The sequence below is a fragment of the Bufo bufo genome, chromosome 1 (assembly GCF_905171765.1).
Source record: "Bufo bufo chromosome 1, aBufBuf1.1, whole genome shotgun sequence".
NCBI lineage: Eukaryota > Metazoa > Chordata > Amphibia > Anura > Bufonidae > Bufo > Bufo bufo.
In genome coordinates, this window is record NC_053389.1 from 554,563,853 (window position 1) to 554,585,905 (window position 22,053).

General features: G+C 40.5%; 1 protein-coding gene and 1 long non-coding RNA gene across 2 annotated transcripts in view; one reads left to right on the top strand and one right to left on the bottom strand.

The window, feature by feature from the left end:
- The window catches only part of LOC120982668 (pendrin-like), a 30,875-nt gene extending 12,492 nt beyond the window's left edge, over positions 1-18,383 (top strand). Inside the window, exons 9-21 of the mRNA XM_040412929.1 lie at positions 3,712-3,859; positions 5,971-6,084; positions 6,189-6,266; positions 9,897-9,992; positions 10,370-10,476; positions 11,278-11,347; positions 12,597-12,689; positions 12,791-12,886; positions 14,026-14,244; positions 14,656-14,710; positions 14,818-14,963; positions 16,427-16,510; positions 18,179-18,383. Coding sequence (XP_040268863.1) covers positions 3,712-3,859; positions 5,971-6,084; positions 6,189-6,266; positions 9,897-9,992; positions 10,370-10,476; positions 11,278-11,347; positions 12,597-12,689; positions 12,791-12,886; positions 14,026-14,244; positions 14,656-14,710; positions 14,818-14,963; positions 16,427-16,510; positions 18,179-18,202 — 1,330 coding nt within the window. The 3' untranslated portion in view covers positions 18,203-18,383. The remainder of the gene's footprint in view (positions 1-3,711; positions 3,860-5,970; positions 6,085-6,188; positions 6,267-9,896; positions 9,993-10,369; positions 10,477-11,277; positions 11,348-12,596; positions 12,690-12,790; positions 12,887-14,025; positions 14,245-14,655; positions 14,711-14,817; positions 14,964-16,426; positions 16,511-18,178) is intronic.
- A 1,864-nt stretch (positions 18,384-20,247) lies between these two features.
- Positions 20,248-21,610, bottom strand: LOC120982679. The gene is made up of 2 exons (XR_005774963.1): positions 20,940-21,610; positions 20,248-20,861 (listed from the first exon to the last, which is right to left on the bottom strand). It is a non-coding gene; the product is annotated as an uncharacterized LOC120982679 (long non-coding RNA).
- Positions 21,611-22,053: the final 443 nt, after the last annotated feature.

The window sequence follows — 22,053 nt, forward strand, 5'->3', positions numbered from 1 at the left end:
ATAGTAGTCCCTCTCATAATAATTTGCCCCTACACTGCCCCCACATAGCAATTTTCCCCCACACTGCCCCATCTAGTAATTTGCCCCCACATAGTATTCCCTCCCATAATAATTTGGCCCCATACAGCCCCCACATCCCCCCCCCATGTACTCGATTTAACTTCCCTAATATGTCCTCCTGTGTGTGTGTCCCCCAAAGTAGGCACATGAAATAAAAAAAATAAAAAGATAAATACTCACCTATGTCCAGGGCCAGGCGCTTGCTCGCAGAGGAAGGCGGGATGAGTCAGGCGCGTCACAGTGCTGCGTCCCGGCACAGGCGCGTGATGACATAATCACGCACGCCTGCGCCGTGATTTCTCTACCGCATAGGCCTCAGGCCTACAAAGCCTGAAGCCTATGGCGGTGATCGGCAACGGGACAGGGAGCTATGTGCTCCCGTGCCCCGCCGCAGTATGTCGGCATTTGGGTTAGTGTTGGGCCCCCCAGCGGTGCTGGGCCCGGGGCTGCCGACCCGAACGTCCCTATTGTAATCCGCCACTGCCATCATGTATTGCTATGTATCATCCAATATTTGAGCAGTTAGTACTGAGGTCACTCAGTATATCTATGTTCTATATCAAAGGATTGCTACAGGGGTATTTCCTAACAGACCACTAAAAGTCATTTTAGACTACAGTAAGTTCACATCAGCGCTAATTGTTAAAGAAAAAAAAGTTTCAGTCATTCTCACCATTGCGTTCAATTGTGCAATACTAGCACCAGTTATGCTCAGTTGGACTATCTTCTATCATGTTTCTGTTTTTCTGACAGGAAAAAGACCTGCCTACAGGACTTTTCTTTGCATTCAAAATATCATAAACTTGACAAAAAATAGCTGAAAAGAGAAATGTCAGCGTAGCTTAAAGGATAACTGTCGTTTTTTTTTTTTTTAAGTATTGGATTGTGGTGATTAATATCACCTTGGTGGCCCTATTTCAACTTTTCACTGTGTATTCAATTACCCCTTAATTCCACATTTTTGTTCCCTGTACTGCCTACTTTTACCTGTGCTTAAAATAGGGTTGCTAGGCATGGTCGTCTATCTGTTGAAGGACTGAGCACGCAGCGTGCAGGGTCACATTACTGACAGCCAGGGACTGTAAGTAAATGATTAAAGCCAAGTCCTCCCCAGCAGCTGATAACAGTGCCTGGGCTGTGTGCACTTCTCCCTGTCCCTGTGCTTGGCAGACGCTCCCTCACTCAGCAGAGCTGGAGAAGTAGAGTTGGTGCAGCACAGACCAGGGAAGGGAGATCTGCCATCTGCTCAGTGTATAAATGAAAGCAACATGTGGTAAGAGGACCCCTTTGTGCTGATGGAGATTAACCCTTTAGGGGGGAGGGCTCTGGTTACTGACACTTTTGGGGGGCTATTGTTACTGGCTAGTGAGGGCAGGCGGGATTAGCCTCAGGGTGAGGGCAGTGGCGGCCATCTTAACTGAATAGTGAAATTGCAGTTTTATGCAGACTGGTTGCTAAGGGCTGAATATTATTAAATATGGGGTAAGTCAGTCTAATAGTAACGGATTCTGGAATATCATGTTATTAGTAACTACATATATGAAAATTGAAATTAGGGTCTAAATGTGACAGTTATCCTTTAATTCTGCCATTTTCATCCTGTTGGCAGCATACATTGATCTCTATGAAACTAAACAGAACAGGACACGGGCAAAAATCTCACCATAACATAACTATTAAATAGATAGAATATGCATACCATAATCTTTTAGGCAATCCTCCGAAAGTTATTACCGTTTTTTTTGCTTTATAAGACGCACCCGATGATAAGATGCACCCCAGATTTTAGAGGAGGAAAATAAGAAAAAAATATTTTTCACCAGACCTCATATTAGATCCTCAGATTAGATCCCCATAAATATCAGGACATCACATCAGACCCCCATATCAGCCCTCCATGCCAGAACCCCATCAGTCCTCCATGTCAGACCCCCAACAATCCTCAGAACAGCCCTTTTCTTTCAGACCCCCATCAGACCTCAGATTAGCACTTTTCTTTTAGACCCCCATCAGACCATAGATCAACCCTTTTCTTTTAAACCCCCATCAGACCTCAGATTAGCCCTTTTCTTTTAGACCCCCATCAGACCTCAGATCAGCCCTTTTCTTTTAGACCCCCATCAGACCTCAGATCAGCTCTTTTCTTTCAGCCCCCCATCAGACTAAAATAAAAAACTTCTCTTACCTCTCCTGCGACGCGGCTCCGCTCCAGTTCCGGCGTCTCGCTCCCCTGTCTTCTCCGGCACGCCCCGCACTGTCACCTGACTGCGTGCAGCATCAGGTCATAGTGTGCGCACTACATTCTGACGCTGTACAGGGTCAGGACAGTGGAGTGCGGGCCCTAGAAAGAAGACCAGGGAGGGTGAGTATCGGAAACGCTTGCAGCGCTTTTTCCCCGCTCCCGGAAGCGCTCACTAGTATTCACCTTATAAGATGCATGGCCATTTTCCCCCTACTTTGGGGAGGGGGGAAATGCGTCTTATAAAGTGAAAAATATGGTAAATGGCCCTAAACGACTGTATTAAAGAATATTTGCTGTACACAAGCCATACAATCATTACATTACTACTCATCATATAAACTAAACTGAATAAGAGCAGTGTACAGTATGTGAAATGTGCTGTACACACATTGACAAAAAATAATGCACTTAAGAAGGAGTTGTTGGAATAGAATTAAACTTGTGTGAATGTAATGATGATATATGTGATTTCAATCTCAGAACGATGCCCTTATGTAACCACTGCTCCCAACACCTGCTAACTGCTAGGTCAGAACAGCTTACATGACAGGCAATTCATTGAAACAACCATCCAGCTTCTCTCAGTCCAATGATGCACCCCCTCTTAAAGTATGTCAGCTGGGCAAAATTTAGCAGCTGCCTAACAGCGGCGGCAGGTGATCAGGAAGGTGACTATTGATTGTTGTTATGTTACGCCACTCTCACCCTGTTTCTAATAAAAGGGGTTGTCCGAGTTCAGCTCTATTCCCGTTTTCACCCAGGCAGGACCTCTTATATGAGCGTTGGAGCATTTCATGCTCCGATGCTCTCCCTTGTCCTGCGCTGGATCGCGCAGGGCGAGGGCTTTTTTGTTTATATTTTTTACACTGCTAGGTGGAGGCTTCCATCTAGCAGTGTTGCCGGTGACGTCGCCAGCACTGATGGGCGGGCATTGACGCTGCCTTAGCCGTTTTACAGGCTAGGGCAGTGCTAAAGCCGCTCATTAGTGCTGATGACGTCACTGAGCTCACTGCTAGGTGGAAGCCTTTGCCTAGCTTTACCCATTGAGATCCCAGTACGTCACTGGATCTCCCAAAAAAGCCTTTGCCCTGCGCATGAAATACTCCAATGCTTATATCAGGGGGGCTGTCTGGGTGAAAACAGGGATATGTCCGGGTTCAGAGTTTAAAAGTATGCCCCCGGATTATACCTTTAACGGGAATATCCCAATTGCAACTAGTTGAAGAAGTTTTGTCACAATATATAAAGACTTAATTCAGATTTGATGACTTTAGGAAAACTGGAGTGCACTACTATAAAAGACTACATATTGTATCAGTTTACTATTAAACACATAAATACAAGTATGTATAAGTCACTGATGTTTTTTTACTGGGAATTGAATCTTTATTATTAATTTGCTTTTTTAGTTTTATACCTCCTATGACACCAGATGTGAGTCTCTTTTCAGAAATGATTGGCTCAGCGTTTTCAATAGGTATAGTGGGTTATGCTGTGGCCGTTTCTGTGGGAAAAGTTTATGCCACCAAATACAACTATGCCATCAATGGGAATCAGGTATGTGTCTTTTATACAGTGCACATTAGACTAATTGTATGATGCTACACTAGGACCGTGTGTAGATATAATATACTGGCCCAGATTTACTAATGCGTCTGCATAAAAAAAAAAAAGTCAAAAAAATGGTCACAAATTAGCACATGTAGAGTTTCTACCCTGTTTCATTCATGCTAGCAGAGGGGCGGGCTTAATGGGGAAATCAGTGAAGCTTCATGGAAAGGGGTGGCTCTACGATGCTTCATTTTGCGCCAAAATTTTAACGCAATTCTGGCATAAAAATCTTTCTTAAAGTAAGCCAACCATTTTAGTATATAGTCAAAGAAAAGTGTCTATCCCTGCTCCACAATTATCATACAGCCTGAGCTAAAATATAAATTTGGTGCAGGTCTAAACAGACTGTCTAAGCTTACGCCATCTTTACAATTAGTAAATCTGGGCCACTGTGTTCAAATTAATAAGTCTGTTTGTTTGGCACTCAATATTCATTTGGAAGAACCATGTTTTTCACTGCAGGAAATCAGTTATATTGATACAAAATAAGTTATATTCAAGTAGCTGAAAATAATGGAATATCACATGCATATAAATCTTCCAACATTTTGGTTTTCCTGAACCTCGATCATGACAATATTTTGCGGTAAATGCAAGGAGTGTGGGCCCACAAAGACCACTGTCCTCCTTACCTGCACCACAGACTAGGGTACATTCACACGTCCGTGTGTGTGGATCCGCAAAACACGGACTTAAAAGAAAATGCCTTCTTGTCTGCAATTGCGGACAAGAATAGGACATGTTCTATATTTTTCGGGATCGGAATTGCGGACCCGGAAGTGCGGATCCGCAATTCCGGATCCGGGCAGCACATCGTGCTGCCCCATAGAAATGAATGGGTCCGCAATTCCGTTCCGCAAAATGCGGAACGAAATTGCGGATGTGTGAATAGACCCTTACTGCTATGATCGAACCAAAATGTTAGCAGATTTACACAGGTGGAATTCCATTATTTTCAACTCCTTGATAATCATAAGCTATTTTTTTTATCTGCGTCATAATTGTGGTTGCGGACCCATTCATTTCAATAGGGCCACAAAAGATGCGGAGAGCACACCGTGTGCTGTCCGCATCCGTTGTCCCTTTCCGTGGCCCACGCAAAAAATATAGAGCATGTCCTATTCTAGTCCGCTATCGCGGAAAAGAATAGGCATTTTCTATATAGCAGTAGATAATTGATAAGGGGCTCACACATGGACTAAATGGATAACGGAGGGTTCACAATCAATATGGCACCCAGTCCCAATGATGAGGAGATAATGTTAAGCAGTAAGATAGGCACTCCTCCTTCTGGTTTGTATGTAGGACAAAAATAAATGTATTAAAAAAGACTTACAAAAAATATATATACATAAAAACATTAATAAAATAATGAAAAATTATAAACATGATACACTATTACACATGATTTGTTAATTCATAGGTTAGATTCCGTATAGAGTAGATATTTCATATATTGAAGTTAAAAAACGGTAATCGTCATATACTGGGAAAAAACGCCTACTAATTTTCCAGTTCATAAAACGGTGCAATCATATATGCCTATGTATAGAGTTTATATACAATCGTATCAAGAAAATATTCCAATTATGTCCATCATTGATCCTCTTTATAATAATATCCAATACTGTGGAGCAGGTGTTTGATGAAATCGATCGTTGGTATGGTATATAGCGATAAATGCAACAGATGATAGCAATAGATGAAACACTTGCAGCAGACGACGTTATAGTTAGTTGGTTAGTCTGTAGCAATTACATGTGATATGCGGTATGACTCTGTTATTAACGTAGTTTCATAAGTTACTTAGTTCTTATCTGTGTCTTGCCGGCAAGTATCATATAGTGGTGTCAAACCTCATAGATTAAGTTAGTTGTTATATCTTTTTATATTGATGAAACTCTGTATACGATATATGCAGTATCTGTCTATCTATCTGTCTACACACACAAACTAAATTATGTAAAAAGTATTACCCCAAAATGTATTAAAGTAGGAGTATAACCATAATAACGCAACTATGGTATGTGCAGTATAACATTTTTTACTGTTTGTAGGAGTTCATTGCCTTTGGAATCAGCAATCTTTTCAGCGGAGCATTTTCTTGCTTTTGTGCCACCACTGCTTTGTCGCGTACAGCTGTCCAGGAAAGCACAGGTGGAAAGACCCAGGTTAGTCGGGGCTATGCATTGGAGGCAGTGGTTTGCCTTCATGAGGGTTATCCCCATCATTAATAATAAGCATATATGTAATGTAACAACATCTTGTGTTGCAGATAGCCGGTATCATTTCAGCCTTCATGGTGTTAATTGCTATAGTGGCACTTGGTAGACTCCTTGAACCATTGCAGAAGGTAAGTAACTACTGAATGTAGTTTTTGTATAGTAAGGAACTTTGCATTTTTGTTTTGGTACCTGCCATCTTTGTAGCATTGCTGACCCTTAGGTCACGATGCATTTTCTTTTGGGTCACTCTGTAGCAGTATGATGTAAAATGGATATCACAACAATTAAATAAAATGCATATCCCATTAAATGTTCACAGATTATAGATTTGAATGGAGGGACATAATGACATAATGCATAAAGATATTTTAAAAATGATTACCCATAAGAGAACACATGCTATGCTGTAGAGACCAGAATGCTGAGAATATTGCAGCCGCCAGTGTACTGTGGTTATCAGAATACTGCATATTACTATTGTAAAGAAGTTATTTTGTTAGGTGACTTAGTAAGTAGAAACTAAGTGAAGTGGCTTTGGAGCCACTGTGTAATCGTCCTTTACTACAGTGAACAAATCAGCTGCAAATTTAGGGTCCATTCAGACGTCCGTAGGTGTTTTGCGGTCCGCAAATTGCGGATCCGCAAAACACGGACACCGGCAGTGTGCGTTACGCATTTCGCGGACCGCACATCGCCGACACTATTATAGAAAATGCCTTTTCTTGTCCGCAGTTGTGGACAAGAATGGGACATGTTCTATTTTTTTCGGGAACGGAATTTGGGATCTGGAAGTGCGGATCCGGAAATGCGGATGCGGACAGCACGTAGTGTGCTGTCCGCATCCGTTCCGGCCCCATTGAAAATGAATGGGTCCGCACCCGTTCCGCAAAATTGCGGAACAGATCCGGACCCAAGTTGCGGACCTGTGAATGGACCCTTAAGTATACACTGCGTGCAGAATTATTAGGCAAATGAGTATTTTGACCACATCATCCTCTTTATGCATGTTGTCTTACTCCAAGCTGTATAGGCTCGAAAGCCTACTACCAATTAAGCATATTAGGTGATGTGCATCTCTGTAATGAGAAGGGGTGTGGTCTAATGACATCAACACCCTATATCAGGTGTGCATAATTATTAGGCAACTTCCTTTCCTTTGGCAAAATGGGTCAAAAGAAGGACTTGACAGGCTCAGAAAAGTAAAAAATAGTGAGATATCTTGCAGAGGGATGCAGCACTCTTAAAATTGCAAAGCTTCTGAAGCGTGATCATCGAACAATCAAGCGTTTCATTCAAAATAGTCAACAGGGTCGCAAGAAGCGTGTGGAAAAACCAAGGCGCAAAATAACTGCCCATGAACTGAGAAAAGTCAAGCGTGCAGCTGCCAAGATGCCACTTGCCACCAGTTTGGCCATATTTCAGAGCTGCAACATCACTGGAGTGCCCAAAAGCACAAGGTGTGCAATACTCAGAGACATGGCCAAGGTAAGAAAGGCTGAAAGACGACCACCACTGAACAAGACACACAAGCTGAAACGTCAAGACTGGGCCAAGAAATATCTCAAGACTGATTTTTCTAAGGTTTTATGGACTGATGAAATGAGAGTGAGTCTTGATGGGCCAGATGGATGGGCCCGTGGCTGGATTGGTAAAGGGCAGAGAGCTCCAGTCCGACTCAGACGCCAGCAAGGTGGAGGTGGAGTACTGGTTTGGGCTGGTATCATCAAAGATGAGCTTGTGGGGCCTTTTCGGGTTGAGGATGGAGTCAAGCTCAACTCCCAGTCCTACTGCCAGTTTCTGGAAGACACCTTCTTCAAGCAGTGGTATAGGAAAAAGTCTGCATCCTTCAAGAAAAACATGATTTTCATGCAGGACAATGCTCCATCACACGCGTCCAAGTACTCCACAGCGTGGCTGGCAAGAAAGGGTATAAAAGAAGAAAATCTAATGACATGGCCTCCTTGTTCACCTGATCTGAACCCCATTGAGAACCTGTGGTCCATCATCAAATGTGAGATTTACAAGGAGGGAAAACAGTACACCTCTCTGAACAGTGTCTGGGAGGCTGTGGTTGCTGCTGCACGCAATGTTAATGGTGAACAGATCAAAACACTGACAGAATCCATGGATGGCAGGCTTTTGAGTGTCCTTGCAAAGAAAGGTGGCTATATTGGTCACTGATTTGTTTTTGTTTTGTTTTTGAATGTCAGAAATGTATATTTGTGAATGTTGAGATGTTATATTGGTTTCGCTGGTAAAAATAAATAATTGAAATGGGTATATATTTGTTTTTTGTTAAGTTACCTAATAATTATGCACAGTAATAGTCACCTGCACACACAGATATCCCCCTAAAATAGCTAAAACTAAAAACTACTTCCAAAAATATTCAGCTTTGATATTAATGAGTTTTTTGGGTTCATTGAGAACATGGTTGTTGTTCAATAATAAAATTAATCCTCAAAAATACAACTTGCCTAATAATTCTGCACTCCCTGTAAGAAACAACCACATTTCTTTGTAAGTACATGTACAGAAAATCAGAACTCATATAGAAGTGATTTCCAATCAGGGTCTATTGAAAGTTCCCCTGAAGGCAGCGGTAAGATACAGTATATAAATTTTACAGCATCAAGGGAAAACCGATTCAGCCTGCTTAAAGATTTTTTAATGGTAGCAGAGAAAGCAGGCAATGAATTGTACATTTGTACATTTACCACATTCCCTTCTTGTGCTGTCCTTACTTACAGCTGTATTACAATTCAGAGTAGTTTTCAGGGCCTGTTGGGGTATGCAGTATTCACACATTGTGGAGTTGACAAAGATTTCTACCAAAATCCACATCATATCCAACAACAATCCAAATCTCATACATGTAAAGCAAATGGGGATTCTGCAACCACATTCACTTGCTACTGAAAATTTCAATGCAGAAATAAAATCTGCAGGATAAGTAGGTAATAAACCCAATTGAATGGGATTACCTTTGTCAGATCTGTGGCACTTCATACTGCACATATGCAGTAGAAATTTAAGTTATTTCTTCTGCGGATCCTGTAGTAAAAAAGAAAAAGTATCTGATTAGCTAAATGTAAATTTGACACGTGTGAACATAGCCTTAGTTTAAAATACCTAGCCTATGGCCACTTTTATATTCTTCTTTCAGTATTAGCTTATTGTATGATGTCTTTAATGCACTGTAATGTGACGTACAGTAGTTGCCCGCAATAGTGTATTTGGAGAGTTGCTTACTTTCTACACTTTGTAAAATACAAGATAACCATTCATTTTAAGGAAACTAATTTGCCATTAAAAAACTTGGACAGCTGGCATCTAAATGGAGTACTAACTGATATGGTAACGTACTCTTGACGAAGGGTTAACATCACAAAATAGTTGCTTCTTAGAAGCATATACCATGTTGTAAGGCCTCTTGCACACGACCGTATGCCCTCCGAGACATACAGTCCTTGAGCGGGCTATATGTCCTGGAGCGGCCGCCCGGGGGGCTATTGTCCCGCACTCATATGATCTTATGAGGGCGGCCCGACGTGCACAGCATCATTGTAATCTATGATGCTGTGTACTCCCGTGCGCACCATCAATGCCGCTCCAGGACATATAGCCCGCTCAAGGACTGTATGTCTCGGAGGGGATACGGTCGTGTGCAAGAGGCCTAAGGCTGTGTTTAATAATGAAGGTTTATGTTTCTAAGAACATTGAAAACTCCATCACGCTCTGTATGTGTCTCATTACAGTCCGTGCTGGCAGCCATTGTCATAGCAAATCTTAAAGGGATGTTCTGGCAAGTTTTTGATGTACCTCGTTTATGGAGACAGAACAAGTGGGACTCTGTAAGTATTTAAAACTCAATTTTCTGCAGCTCATAAGTATCAGAAGCATTTGAAATTTTCACTGTATAATCAAAATAGTGAATATGCTGTCTCTGTTCTACTGTGATGAAAACCTTGTTCTCCCCTTAAGGGATATTACAGCCATAGCAAGTGATGGCCTGTCATTAGTCATGCTGTCACTTGTTGGTCAGTGGAAGTCCTCTGTTGGTCCCTCACAGACTGCTAGAATGAAAGGGCCACAGTGCTCTGAAACTCAGTGTCTTTTTATCAAATGGGGCATAGTTGCAGTTCTCCTAGTGTACTTTTCTGTATAACCTGATAAAGCAGACATATGTGGGTGGTTATTAAAGCAACAATCTTAAATATTTTTTGTTTAGATAATCTGGGTCTTCACATGCATTGCATCCATTTTATTGGGACTCGATTTGGGATTGTTGGCCGGTTTGGTATTCGGATTACTGACCATCGTTCTACGAGTTCAGTTGTAAGTACTTTTATTATCAACACACATCTCTGATCAAAGTTCATAAAGAAACTTCAAAGAAGAATGACTGTCCCAATTAGGGAAAAGAACAAACTAAATTTATATTGATGTATACAGATATGGTTCCAACAAGATGCACCTAATGCCTTAGAAAAAAAATAGCAAAAGCCCAAGATATAATGAGACCCCCACAGGGATTTATGCAAAATTACTGTGTTTTAAGACAGTGACACACACACAAAAAAAAATAATCACACAGACATTGTGCAGATACCCATAAAAGGTCCTGATCAGGAGAGGCCGGCTTAAACAGGTAAAACCTGTTTAAGCCGGCCTCTCCTGATTAGGACCTTTTATGGGTATCTGCACAATGTCTGTGTGATTTTTTTTTTTGAGTCGGCATCTCCCAGCAGGCTCCTGATGCGTTTCTCCAAACAAACCTGTGTTCTCTGGAATGGAAAGAGTTAAAAAAAAAATTGTTATTGGGCTTGTTAAAAAAAAAAAAAAAAAGTTTAACCCTCTCCTTTCCAGAGCACACATCTTAGAGGGAACCCTGGTTGGAAGAAACAGCATTGGGAGAGTATGGCTACTCCTCCACACTATTACGCAAATCCTCATTTATATTACTGTATAATATAATATTATGTTTCTAAAAAGTAATCTTGAATGCTATAGATAGTTCCAAGTCAGATAGTATAGATAGTGCAGATAGTATAGAGAGTTCCAAGTCAGGAGGTTTACATTATGTTTCATGACAAAGCCTAGTAGTACTTACTATACCATATATACGTCTTTTTCTAGCCCCTCAAGTGGTGCACTTGGAAATGTCCCTGGAACAGAGATCTACAAGGAAGTTAAAAAGTACAAAACTGTAAGTAAAAGTGGTAACATTATAAATAATGTTGGAATTTTAGATGCTTGTAAAATCTATTTCTAGTATATTGTAAATTACAATAGTATAAAAAAATCATGATACCACACAAATAATGCCCTGTTCACAAAACACTTTGAGGTTACTTTTGGAGTACATTATGTATACTTGGAAAAGCTTCAGTACACAGACCAAATATACTCTATGCCTAGGGCTACTTTCACATGATAGAGGTCAAAATTGCCCTTTTGTCTCTGTTGGGTTGATATATGTTGATATGCCTTGTTTTTCAGTTTAAAACCACATATTAAGGCCTCATGCACACGAACGCATTTTCTTTCCGTGTCTGTTCCGCTTTTTTAGCAGACCGTATACGGAACCATTCATTTCAATGGGTCCGCCAAAAAAACTGAAGTTACTCTATTTGCATTCCATTTCCGTATGTCCATATTTCCGTTCCACAAAAAAATATAACATGCCCTATTATGTCCACATTACGGACAAGGATAGGACTCTTCAATTTGGGCCAGCTGTTCCGTTCCACAAAATATTGAATGCACACGGATGTCATCCGTATTTTTTGAGGATCAGTTTTTTGTGGACCGCAAAATACACAAGGTCGTGTGCATTAGGCCTAAGGGACACTATTTCATACAAGGTTATACAGTAGAAAAACATATACCATGCACTATTACTTTTTTGGTACAATGAAAGCCTATGAGCGAAGTGTCCCACTGTATACTTGAACAGTGGGGTACATCCTAGTCTTCCATAGGAGGTATACATCGGGAGATCTTCCCAATGTTTATGCCAAATATAGGCATATTGATATTTTATGTATGCATATCTGCCTTATGAGCCGCAATAAGGGTTATAGCCTGAATATTGTATGAACAGCCACTCAGCAGCTATTAAAATACAGCTCTCTGCAGTCAATGAGCACAAGAGAAGACAAGCAGGGAAGAAAGGTTGATAACGTTCATATAGTTGTTGTGTGTTAAGAGTCCAGGTCTTTCTGACTGAATCTTAAACAATTTTTTTGAATGTGGTTGGGTAGTCACATTAAACAGCACATGTGGCTTCTGAAAAATAACTATAATCAGCACATATTGTTCATAACTAACAATTAAAAGCACCTCTCACATATATACAATAGTAACAACTAATAAAACTGCCAATAGTTGTTAAAATACTTAGTTTATGTTTCATAAAATTTTCATGTTATTCCATGTTTGTATTTTCTCCACAGGTTTTAGAGCCAGAAGGAATTAAAATTATTCGGTTTACTAGTGCTATTTTTTATGGTAATATTGATGGACTGAAAAGTGCCATTAAAAAAAGTGTAAGTGTATTTACATTTGTATTCATCTCTTAGTATGATTTCGATAATTCTACTAATAATCTACCATACAGTGAGTAAATTTTCTACTTGTTTCATCGTAGGTTGGGTTTGATGTTGTCAAAGTTTTTAATAAGCGGGCCAAAGCATTGAGGAAAATAAAAAAACTGATTAAGAAAGGACAACTACAAGCAACCAAGGTAATGGCTTTTCCCCACGTAGTTTTTGCTATTCTCTTTAAATATCACATTTAATATATAGGATACATTACCAAATGAAAGACATATTAGAAGTTGCTAAAGAGCTCCTTGGCCATGAGTATAAAAGCAGGAAGCTGAACAGGACATTAAAGTCCAAGGAAACTTCTAATATTTTTTTCAGGTTTAAAGGGGTATTCCCATCACATACAATGGGGGCATATCGCTAGGATATGCCCCCATTGTCTGATAGGTGTGGGTCTCACCTCTGGGACCCGCACCTACAAGGAGAACGGAGCGGGGAGAGCTGTGGATGGAGGACCCCGGGTTTCCCACACGCACGGCCCCTACTCCCATTAATTTCTATGGGGCAGACGGAAATAGCCAAGCCAGCACCGTTCATTTCCCCGCTCTGTTCTCGTTGTAGATGCGGTTCCCAGCGGTGGGACTCGCACTTATCAGACAATGGGGGCATATCCTAGTGATATGCCCCCATTGTCTGAGATGGCAAAACCCCTTTAAATATAATTTGTAAATAACTACACAATATTTTATTTAGCTTGCAACAGAATTAATAATTTCCAGTTTTGCATAGGATACCCCCAATCAACAGGTACTCAAATATGTTATACACTGCAGCCCGGTGTGTCCATAATTAGCAGGACTTACTATTAGTGGAGCTATTTGACTATGAAGGAGTAAAGCTGGCCATACCCATGAGATAACCGTGGGTAGAACACTCCTTCAGCCAACTGCTCTCCCTTTGGGTCCTCTCATACATATACATATGTATTGAATGGGGATAGGGAAGAAAACTCCTGGCAGGCACCTTGCCAAAGGCTTAGTTCCCCAAAACCAGAAGGACCAGGCAGTTTAAATCCAACTTGCCTGATTGTTATTAGCTATCGGGGGACAGTCAGGAGGACCCATACACATGAGATGGTTGGCTGAACCTGCCTAAATCATCTGTTTTGGCGAACATACATCTAATCTGTATTGCCAACTTTAAGGTGTTCATACACTTTTAATAGCTATTACAATTTAATTGTAGATAGAAGTGCAATTATTTGATACACATTTACTCCTTTAGCATCATCCTTCTAGGGATTGTGGTACTTGTTAAGCATTATTTTCCTTTTTAGAATGGTGTCATCAGTGATGTAGGTACAGATAATGAAGGGTTTGAACCAGATGATGATATTGAAGAGAGCCCAGAAGTGAAAGAAGTGGAGATTCAAGTAGACTGGAATTCAGAGCTACCAATTAAAGTGTCTGTTCCTAAAGTCTCCATTCACAGCCTTATTTTTGACTTTGGCCAAATACCTTTCGTAGATGTGGTGGCTGTAAGGTCATTAAAAGTGGTATGTAAAATTCTAACTTCTTTGGAAAAAAAATGTAATGAATACAACATTTTACTTATTATATTCACACTTCACAGTTACAGCAACAATCCCAGATTTTAAAAAGATGTAAGCGCTGGATCTGGCATATGCCAGACACTAACAGCGCCCATCTGACTGTAATGAGGTTCATGGGATTACAGTATTTGCCAAATACTGTATTTTCTAACAGTACCTTAGCCCAGACATGAACCTAGTCCAACATAGACTCATTTACATTAGGAATCATCAATGAATGCCGAGAGTTCCCACTGATAAGGAATGCTGGCCTGTCTCTAAATCATGTCATCAGACTTAGTATTCTAATAGTAATGTTGCTTTGCTCATCTCTGTAATTAACTTTGGTTTATAAGCAGCTCCTTGATTTTTCAGATATTCAAAGAATTCTTTAGGATTGATGTTGATGTCTACATTGCAGCATGTGATGGTAAATAAATCAGTTACTCTTACATTTTCTTTTATGATACCATGTGTAACTATCACCTCATAAAGCTGATGCAGTGAAATGAGTGGTGTGTGTTTCTTTTTTCATAGATAACGTGTATAAAAAGTTTGAAGAATGTCTCTTTTTTGATGACCAAATCAAGCCAGACATTTTCTTCTTGACCATTCATGATGCAGTGTTATATATAGAGGAAAAGAGAAAGTACACTGATGGACACGATCCACTTCTGGAGAAGGTAAAGGAAACGTTGTCTATGTATTTTATTGTCTGTATAGATTACCATACAGGTTTTCCAGATGTGCACAGAAATGGTGAACAAGTTGTATTAAAAGATTGTTCAAACAGTTCTCTAACTGAGATTACATATTTTATATACCCTATCAGGTAATTCTGCATTATTAGACAGGATCAGGTCCTCTATTTAGGATCCTTCCCAGTTTGCAAGAGCGGTTACAAAATGCATCTCTATATAGAGGACCTGTTCTATGTTACACAGCCAACTCATTGTTCTCTTTGGGTACTGTGCAATGCTTAATTTCCCCTGTGGGGGCACTGCATGGAAAACCTACTGCCAGATTTCCTCAATGATTACAGCTCATCGCTAGTGGTCACAGCAGTGGGACACTCTGTAATCAAGCTTATTGTCATTGGACCATTCTAACAAGCAGGAATTGTCCGCCCTTCGAGATAATCCTTTTTATCGTCTAAGTTAGTCATATTTATCTAGTTGGGTAATATAGAAATGCTGAACACTTACATACAGAATAGCTGAATACATTTGCAAATTAATTGATACAAACTTGATCTAGCTTTTAAATTTAAAACATGCCCCAACTATATATTAGGACTAGAATCCCAATAGGGTGCTTGTACTGGAAAACCCCCTTTCAGTATGCAGCCATAGCAGAAATCAGTTGATACCTATAGATCTGTCTATGAAAACTCCCAGTGATGATTTGTTATTGCCAGGGGAAGGTACAGTTGGCCACACATTTCCTCTAAAGCAGGTCCCCCTCTATGATGCTTAAAGAGGTTTTCCCATGTCAACATTTGTGGCCTATTGCTAGGATATGCAACAAATGTCAGATGTTTCCAGAACAGGGCCCCTGAAGTGAAGGGAGGGCAGCCGATCATGCACAGCCACCCTCAATTCTCTGCTATAAAATAACTGAGTCAATAGCGCTCACTCGCCTATATTCAAATGAATGGAGAGGATGCTGTATACGCCTCGCTCTGGAGATAGGAGTGGGTCCAAGAGATGGGACCCCCAACAATCTGCTAGGATATGCCACAAATGTAAACATGGAAAACCCCCTTTAATGCGCTAACAGGGCATATGGACAGGGGTTGATAATATCCACTGTGCTGCTGCAGGATGCGCATAATTTATGCAGAACTCATCATAAATTAGGCATATCCTCTGGCAGTCTGAGCTGGGGTAGATTTCAGTCTTCTTTTACACCACTGGCCCCAACCCCTTCCTGCCCTCACCACTCCACCTTCTCAAGAAATAGGGCAGCGTAGAAAAGACACTTGCGCCTAAATGTAGGTGCAATGGTGTGCAAAAAGCGAGGTATGCAACTTTTTTATGTCAGAAAATTGGTTTGGGGGATGATAAATTTCCTTAAAATGTTTGCTTCATTTAGGATAACAATGGCTAAATTTATTATTTGATTCAAAAATTCTGTTTTCCTTAAGATTTCACTAATGCAAGAATCTAAAGACGCCCTGGAATACACAGAAACTGTTCCTGCAAATGATGAACTGGATGCCCAAGAGGAGGTGAGATTTATTTCTCTTGCTTATATAGTGCCAACTTATTCAGCATCGCTTTACAGACACTGTCATCACTCCCTGTCCCTAGTGGGGCTCACAATCTAGATTTCCTATCAGTATGTATTTTGGTGTGTAGGAGAAAATCCACGCAAACACAGGGAGAACATCCAAACTGCATGTAGATATTGCCTTTGGTTGAATTTAAATGCAGGACCTCATTGCTAACCACTGAGTCACCATACTGTCAATATACCTCTTACACATATTCCTTGGATGCCTAGTTAAAAGATCTATTAATGAAGAGAGCTACAGTATGCATAGTTTCCATTAGAACAGGGGTGCACAACCTTTTCTGGTTGGGGGGCCACATTGTCAGCCTGAACCAATTCCAAGTGCTGAAAATAAAACCTAAAGGGTTATTACCAACTGAAATGCTATATTTATGGCATATTGAACGGATAGTATATATAATAAATGTCTAGTTACACTTCTAGTACTTCCATCTAATGGGAGAATACCTGTGAGCAGCCACAAGACGTAGACATACGTGTCTGTTACCAGATGATTGGGGTCCTCAGAGAATGGTATAAAGGGCCACATGTGGTCCCCAAGCCGCAGGTTGTGCACCCCTGCATTAGAGTATACAGTACACAAGACTTACCATAGTATCATATTTACGATCATTTGAATCCATTAGCATAATTGTTCTATTTTGTGCACTTCCAATGCCAGTTAAAGCATCAGTAAGTTCCAAAAGATCCAAATACAGATTAAGAGCCCATTCACACAACTGTATGGCCGCCGTGCCTGTGGTGCAGACCGCAAATAGCAGTCCGCAAAACACTGGCACCGGCCGCGTGAACTCCGTATCTTCTGTGTGTTTCCGTGGGCTTCATATCCGTGCCTGCGCTCACCAAAAGATAAGACATGTCCTATCTTTTGTGTATCTTATGGATCACGGACCCATTCAAGCCAATGGGTCCACACCACAATACGCAGTTCACATGACCGGTGCCCATGTATTGCAGACCCAATGTTTGCGGTCCGCAACATGGCTACTTCAGTCATGAACATAAGCCCTAAAGGTTCTGTTTGAAAAATTAACTGCTACATGACTGGCAGCCACTAGTACAGAGATAAATAAAGCACAATGTTTCAAATACACATTTAGTAAAGTGTTCTATGTATTTTACTTAAAGGGGTTGTCCTATGAATAATATTCTACAGGTTTCAGACCAGACCAGCACCTGGATCTCAATACTTTTTTAATTGCATGTCATTAAAAATGTATTATAGCTACCTGCATAGCGCCACCTGCTGTTTGCTGTTTTTATAATTTCTCTGTCCTGCTCACTGAGATGGAAGCACATACTCAGCTCCATTCTTCAACTGCCACTAGCTGCAGCAGACAGGACATGCCCTCTGAGCATGGACACACCCACTAAGCTGCTAGTTTAAAATAAATGTAGCAGAACAATTGGAGCAGTGAATGCAGGGGGCTCTGGATCCATGCGAGGTACAGGGCTGGTTCTAGCTTTGTTAGAAAGAGGTTCTCATGTGCTAGATTATGTATGATTTTTAGTTTCTCTATTAATCATGGGATAACCCCCTTTAAGACTGGGATTTCTTTGAAGCAGCGTAATAATTGGCTCATTGGCTTGTATTACTCCACAGGCTCTCAGGAGACTTGCTTCGTGAACAAATCTACTGGAACCTCTAAATTGGAATGTGCAGCATTTTCTTTCACTTATATTCTTAAAAGGGTTGTCTCAGCAAATTGCATCTATCATATAGACAAAGTTAATACAAGGCACTTACTAATGTATTGTTATTATCTATATTGCTTCCTTTGCTAGCTGGACAGAATCTTTCCATCACATTATACACTGCATGTTTCCATGGTTACAGACCACCCTGCAATCCAGCAGCGGTGGTCGTGCTTGTACACTATAGGAAAAAGTGCCGGCCTCTCTGGTGGCTGGGAATGTGAAAGTTCACATCGGCATGCATGCGCAGCATCGCGTATCTGAGCTGCACCGGTGGCCGAAATCCCTAGAAACAAGCAGTGTATAATGTGATGGAAAAATGAATGAAGCCAGCAAAGGAGACAATATGGACAATCACAGTACATTAGTAAGTGGCCTGTATTAACTTTATCTACATGATAAATGCTATTTACTGAGGTGAGACAGCCCCTTTAAGCAATTTATTCATGTGTTCAGAACCAGTAATGGCTAGCAAGCTGGCCACTCATAAAAGATCATGCAAACGAACCTGAATAGTGTTGATATTGTTCTTCAAATGTAGCGTTAGTACAAAGTAATTTGTTTTCATATCATTAATAAATTGTCAGTAACATAAAGAATAATATATAAAATAATATAACAAAGAACACACACCTTATTACCGTCAGTTTCTTCTGGACACAATTTTAGCACTTTAGTATTCAACAGGGTAGAAAAGTATAACAGTATACAGGTCATTACTATGGCAGTCTTTGTGGCTGTGGAGTCCAACCTGTGACTTTTCAGCTGTTGTGCTACTCCTGCATCTGTCAGTGCAACAGCTGGGGAGCCACAGGTGGAGACAACTTCCATAAGGTTAGTAGTAGTACACATTCTTTAATAAGTTATTTCACTTAAATCTAGAATATATCTTAGTGTACTTTCACACTAGCGTTTCTATTTTCCGGTATTGAGTTCCGTCATAGGGTCTCAATACCGGAGAAAAACACTTCTGTTTTGTCCCCATTCACTGTCAATGGGGACAAAACCTAACAGAACGGAATGCTCCAAAATGCATTTCGTTCCGTTCTCATACCGGAGAGCAAACCGCAGCATGCTGCAGTTTTCTTTCCGCCCTGGGATGCTGAGCAAGACGGATCAGGCATGACCCACAATGCAAGTCAATGGGGACGGATCTGTTTAACTCTGACACTATCTGACACAATAGAAAACTGATCCGTCCCCCATTGACTTTAAATGGAGTTCATGACGGACCCGTCTTGGTCATGTTAAAGATAATACAACCGGATCCGTTCATAACGGATGCAGATAGTTGTATTATCAGTAAAGGAAGTGTTTTTGCTAAACCCTGCCGGATCCAACAAAAACACTAGTGTGAAAGTAACCTTACATAAAGGGGCAAAGAAAAAGACGTACTCTGATTCCTCCAGGACATCACCATAAAAAAAAAAAAGATCTTATTTTTCCAATGTATGTGAACCAACATGCAATAATTATGTTATTTTCTTTGCAAAATAGAAATAAAGAATTAAAAAAAAAAAAAAAAAAAAAAAAAAAAAAGATCAGGAGGGTGCAGGATACCGTAGCTAGCGGTTTCTATAGTTTGAAGGGTTATGGTGTATTTACATGTGCCGACTGAGTAAGAAATTATCTGGAAAGAACCAATAATTCCAGATAACTGCCTGCTCATTAGAGGAGGTGAGAACTGCATTTACATACAGTGATCACCTCCACTGTATGGGGACCAGCGATGGCTACTGCAGTCGTTCATCCCCACACAGAACCATTGTTTCTGGGCAGTAGATCACTGTTTACACAGCACAATCTGCTGCCCAGAAACAATGATTTAGGCCACTTTCACATAAAATGTTTGATCAGTGATTTCCATCAGTGATTGGTGCACCAACATCAGTAGTGGAGACTACACAGAGATAACGTATGATTGAAGGATCTGCACCTGTTCTTTGTTTTTGACCTGCACCTGGTTTTTGCTCACAATTACTGATGGAAATAACTGACCAAACAGAATGTGTAAAAACTGGCCTTATATATCAGCATAAACAATGAATTCACCTGATGTACGAGTGCCTGCTTGTTCATAGGGTGATTGACAGCATCTTTACCCAGGCCGATTATTGGGAACGAGCATTCGTAAGAAAGTTCTTTTTTTGATAATCAGTCAGATAATAGTCCCATGTCCCTTCTGGACATTTATGGCATATCCACAGAATATGCCATAAAATGTTCAAAAGGTGCTGGTCCAAGAGGTAGAGAACAGGGTCCTGTCTCACAGCTGCTGAAAATGGAGAGGTGGCCGTGGATATGTAGGTCTCTCCATTCACTTCTATGGCAGTTCCAACAACAGCCAAGCATGCTTCCATGGACATTTTTGGAACATCCATAGAAATGAATGGAGAGAGTCGTGCATTCCTTAAGATGGGGACCTTTTCTTGAGATAGGTGCATGTCCAAGAGGTGAAGAACAGGGCCCCATCTCACAAGCACAGCAAATGGACAGGGGACCACACATAGTCAAGCGTGCTTCCATTTTTTGGAGGGGGGAATACCCATACAAATAAATGGAGAAAGCCACACATTCCTTGTGGTGGAGCCCTATTCTTGAGATAGGTGCATGTCCAAAAGGTGAATAACGGGGCCCCATCTCACAAGCACTGCAAATAGAGAGGGGACCGCACATAGTCAAGCATGCTTCCGTGGCTATTTTTGGAACCCCCATAGAAATGAATGAAGAGAGCCATGTATGCCATGAGATGAAAAGGGACCTACAGCTATATCCCATAAATGTCTAGATAGAAATAACCCCTTAACAAACTTGCATAGTTTTACAAATGAAGATAAGAGTGTGAATATATCTATACAGTATCAATGGGGCCGAGCTGCATTTTTACTGCACAGTAGGTGGGTACAGTAGGTGTGGTGCGGTACAGGCAAAAACAGTAAGTGGGTAGGTGTGGTGCAGTGCACGCAGAAATGGTGAGAAGACTTAGAGGATTAATAGGAGTCCCGGCAGTCTGGGTCTCGGCGGGGGTTCTTGGCCGATTGACCCCACTGATCAGAAAGTGATGGCATTTCCTAGTGATATGCAGCCAATTCCCAGTGCTATACAGCCACCCACATACAAAAGAACAAGACAAATTTTAACTACTAAGGAAAGTAAGGTTAAAGTGATCAATGGCTCCAAACTAATTTTCATAAAGTACTAATGTTTTTCTCTTTACATACTAACAAGGAGCAAATGTGGCATTCCTAAACCTACATTATGCAGTATATAGCTATATTGCTGTCTGTACAAATATATTTTATTGTTATGTGATGGTTTTCTGAATGTAATAAAAAGCTATTTTCTTTTATCTGAGGACACCATTATTGCCATCATCTTGTTCTTTTTTTTAAATTTAACCACTTCCCATCTGGGCCCTTTGCCCCCTTCCTGACCAGGCCAAATTTTGCAAAACGGACATATCTCACTTTATGTGGTAATAACTTTGGAACGCCTTTATTTATCCAAGTCATTCAGAGATTGTTTTCTCGTGACACATTGTACTTCATGATAGTCATAAATTTGAGTCAAAATATTTCACCTTTATTTATGAAAAAATCCCAAATTTACCCAAAAATTTAAAAAAATCGCAATTTTCTAAATGTCAATTTCTCTGCTTTTAAAACAGAAAGTGATACCTCATAAAATATTTATTATTTAACATTCCCCATATGTCTACTTTATGTTGGCATCATTTTGGAAATGTCATTTTATTTTTTTAGGACGTTAGAAGGCTTAGAAGTT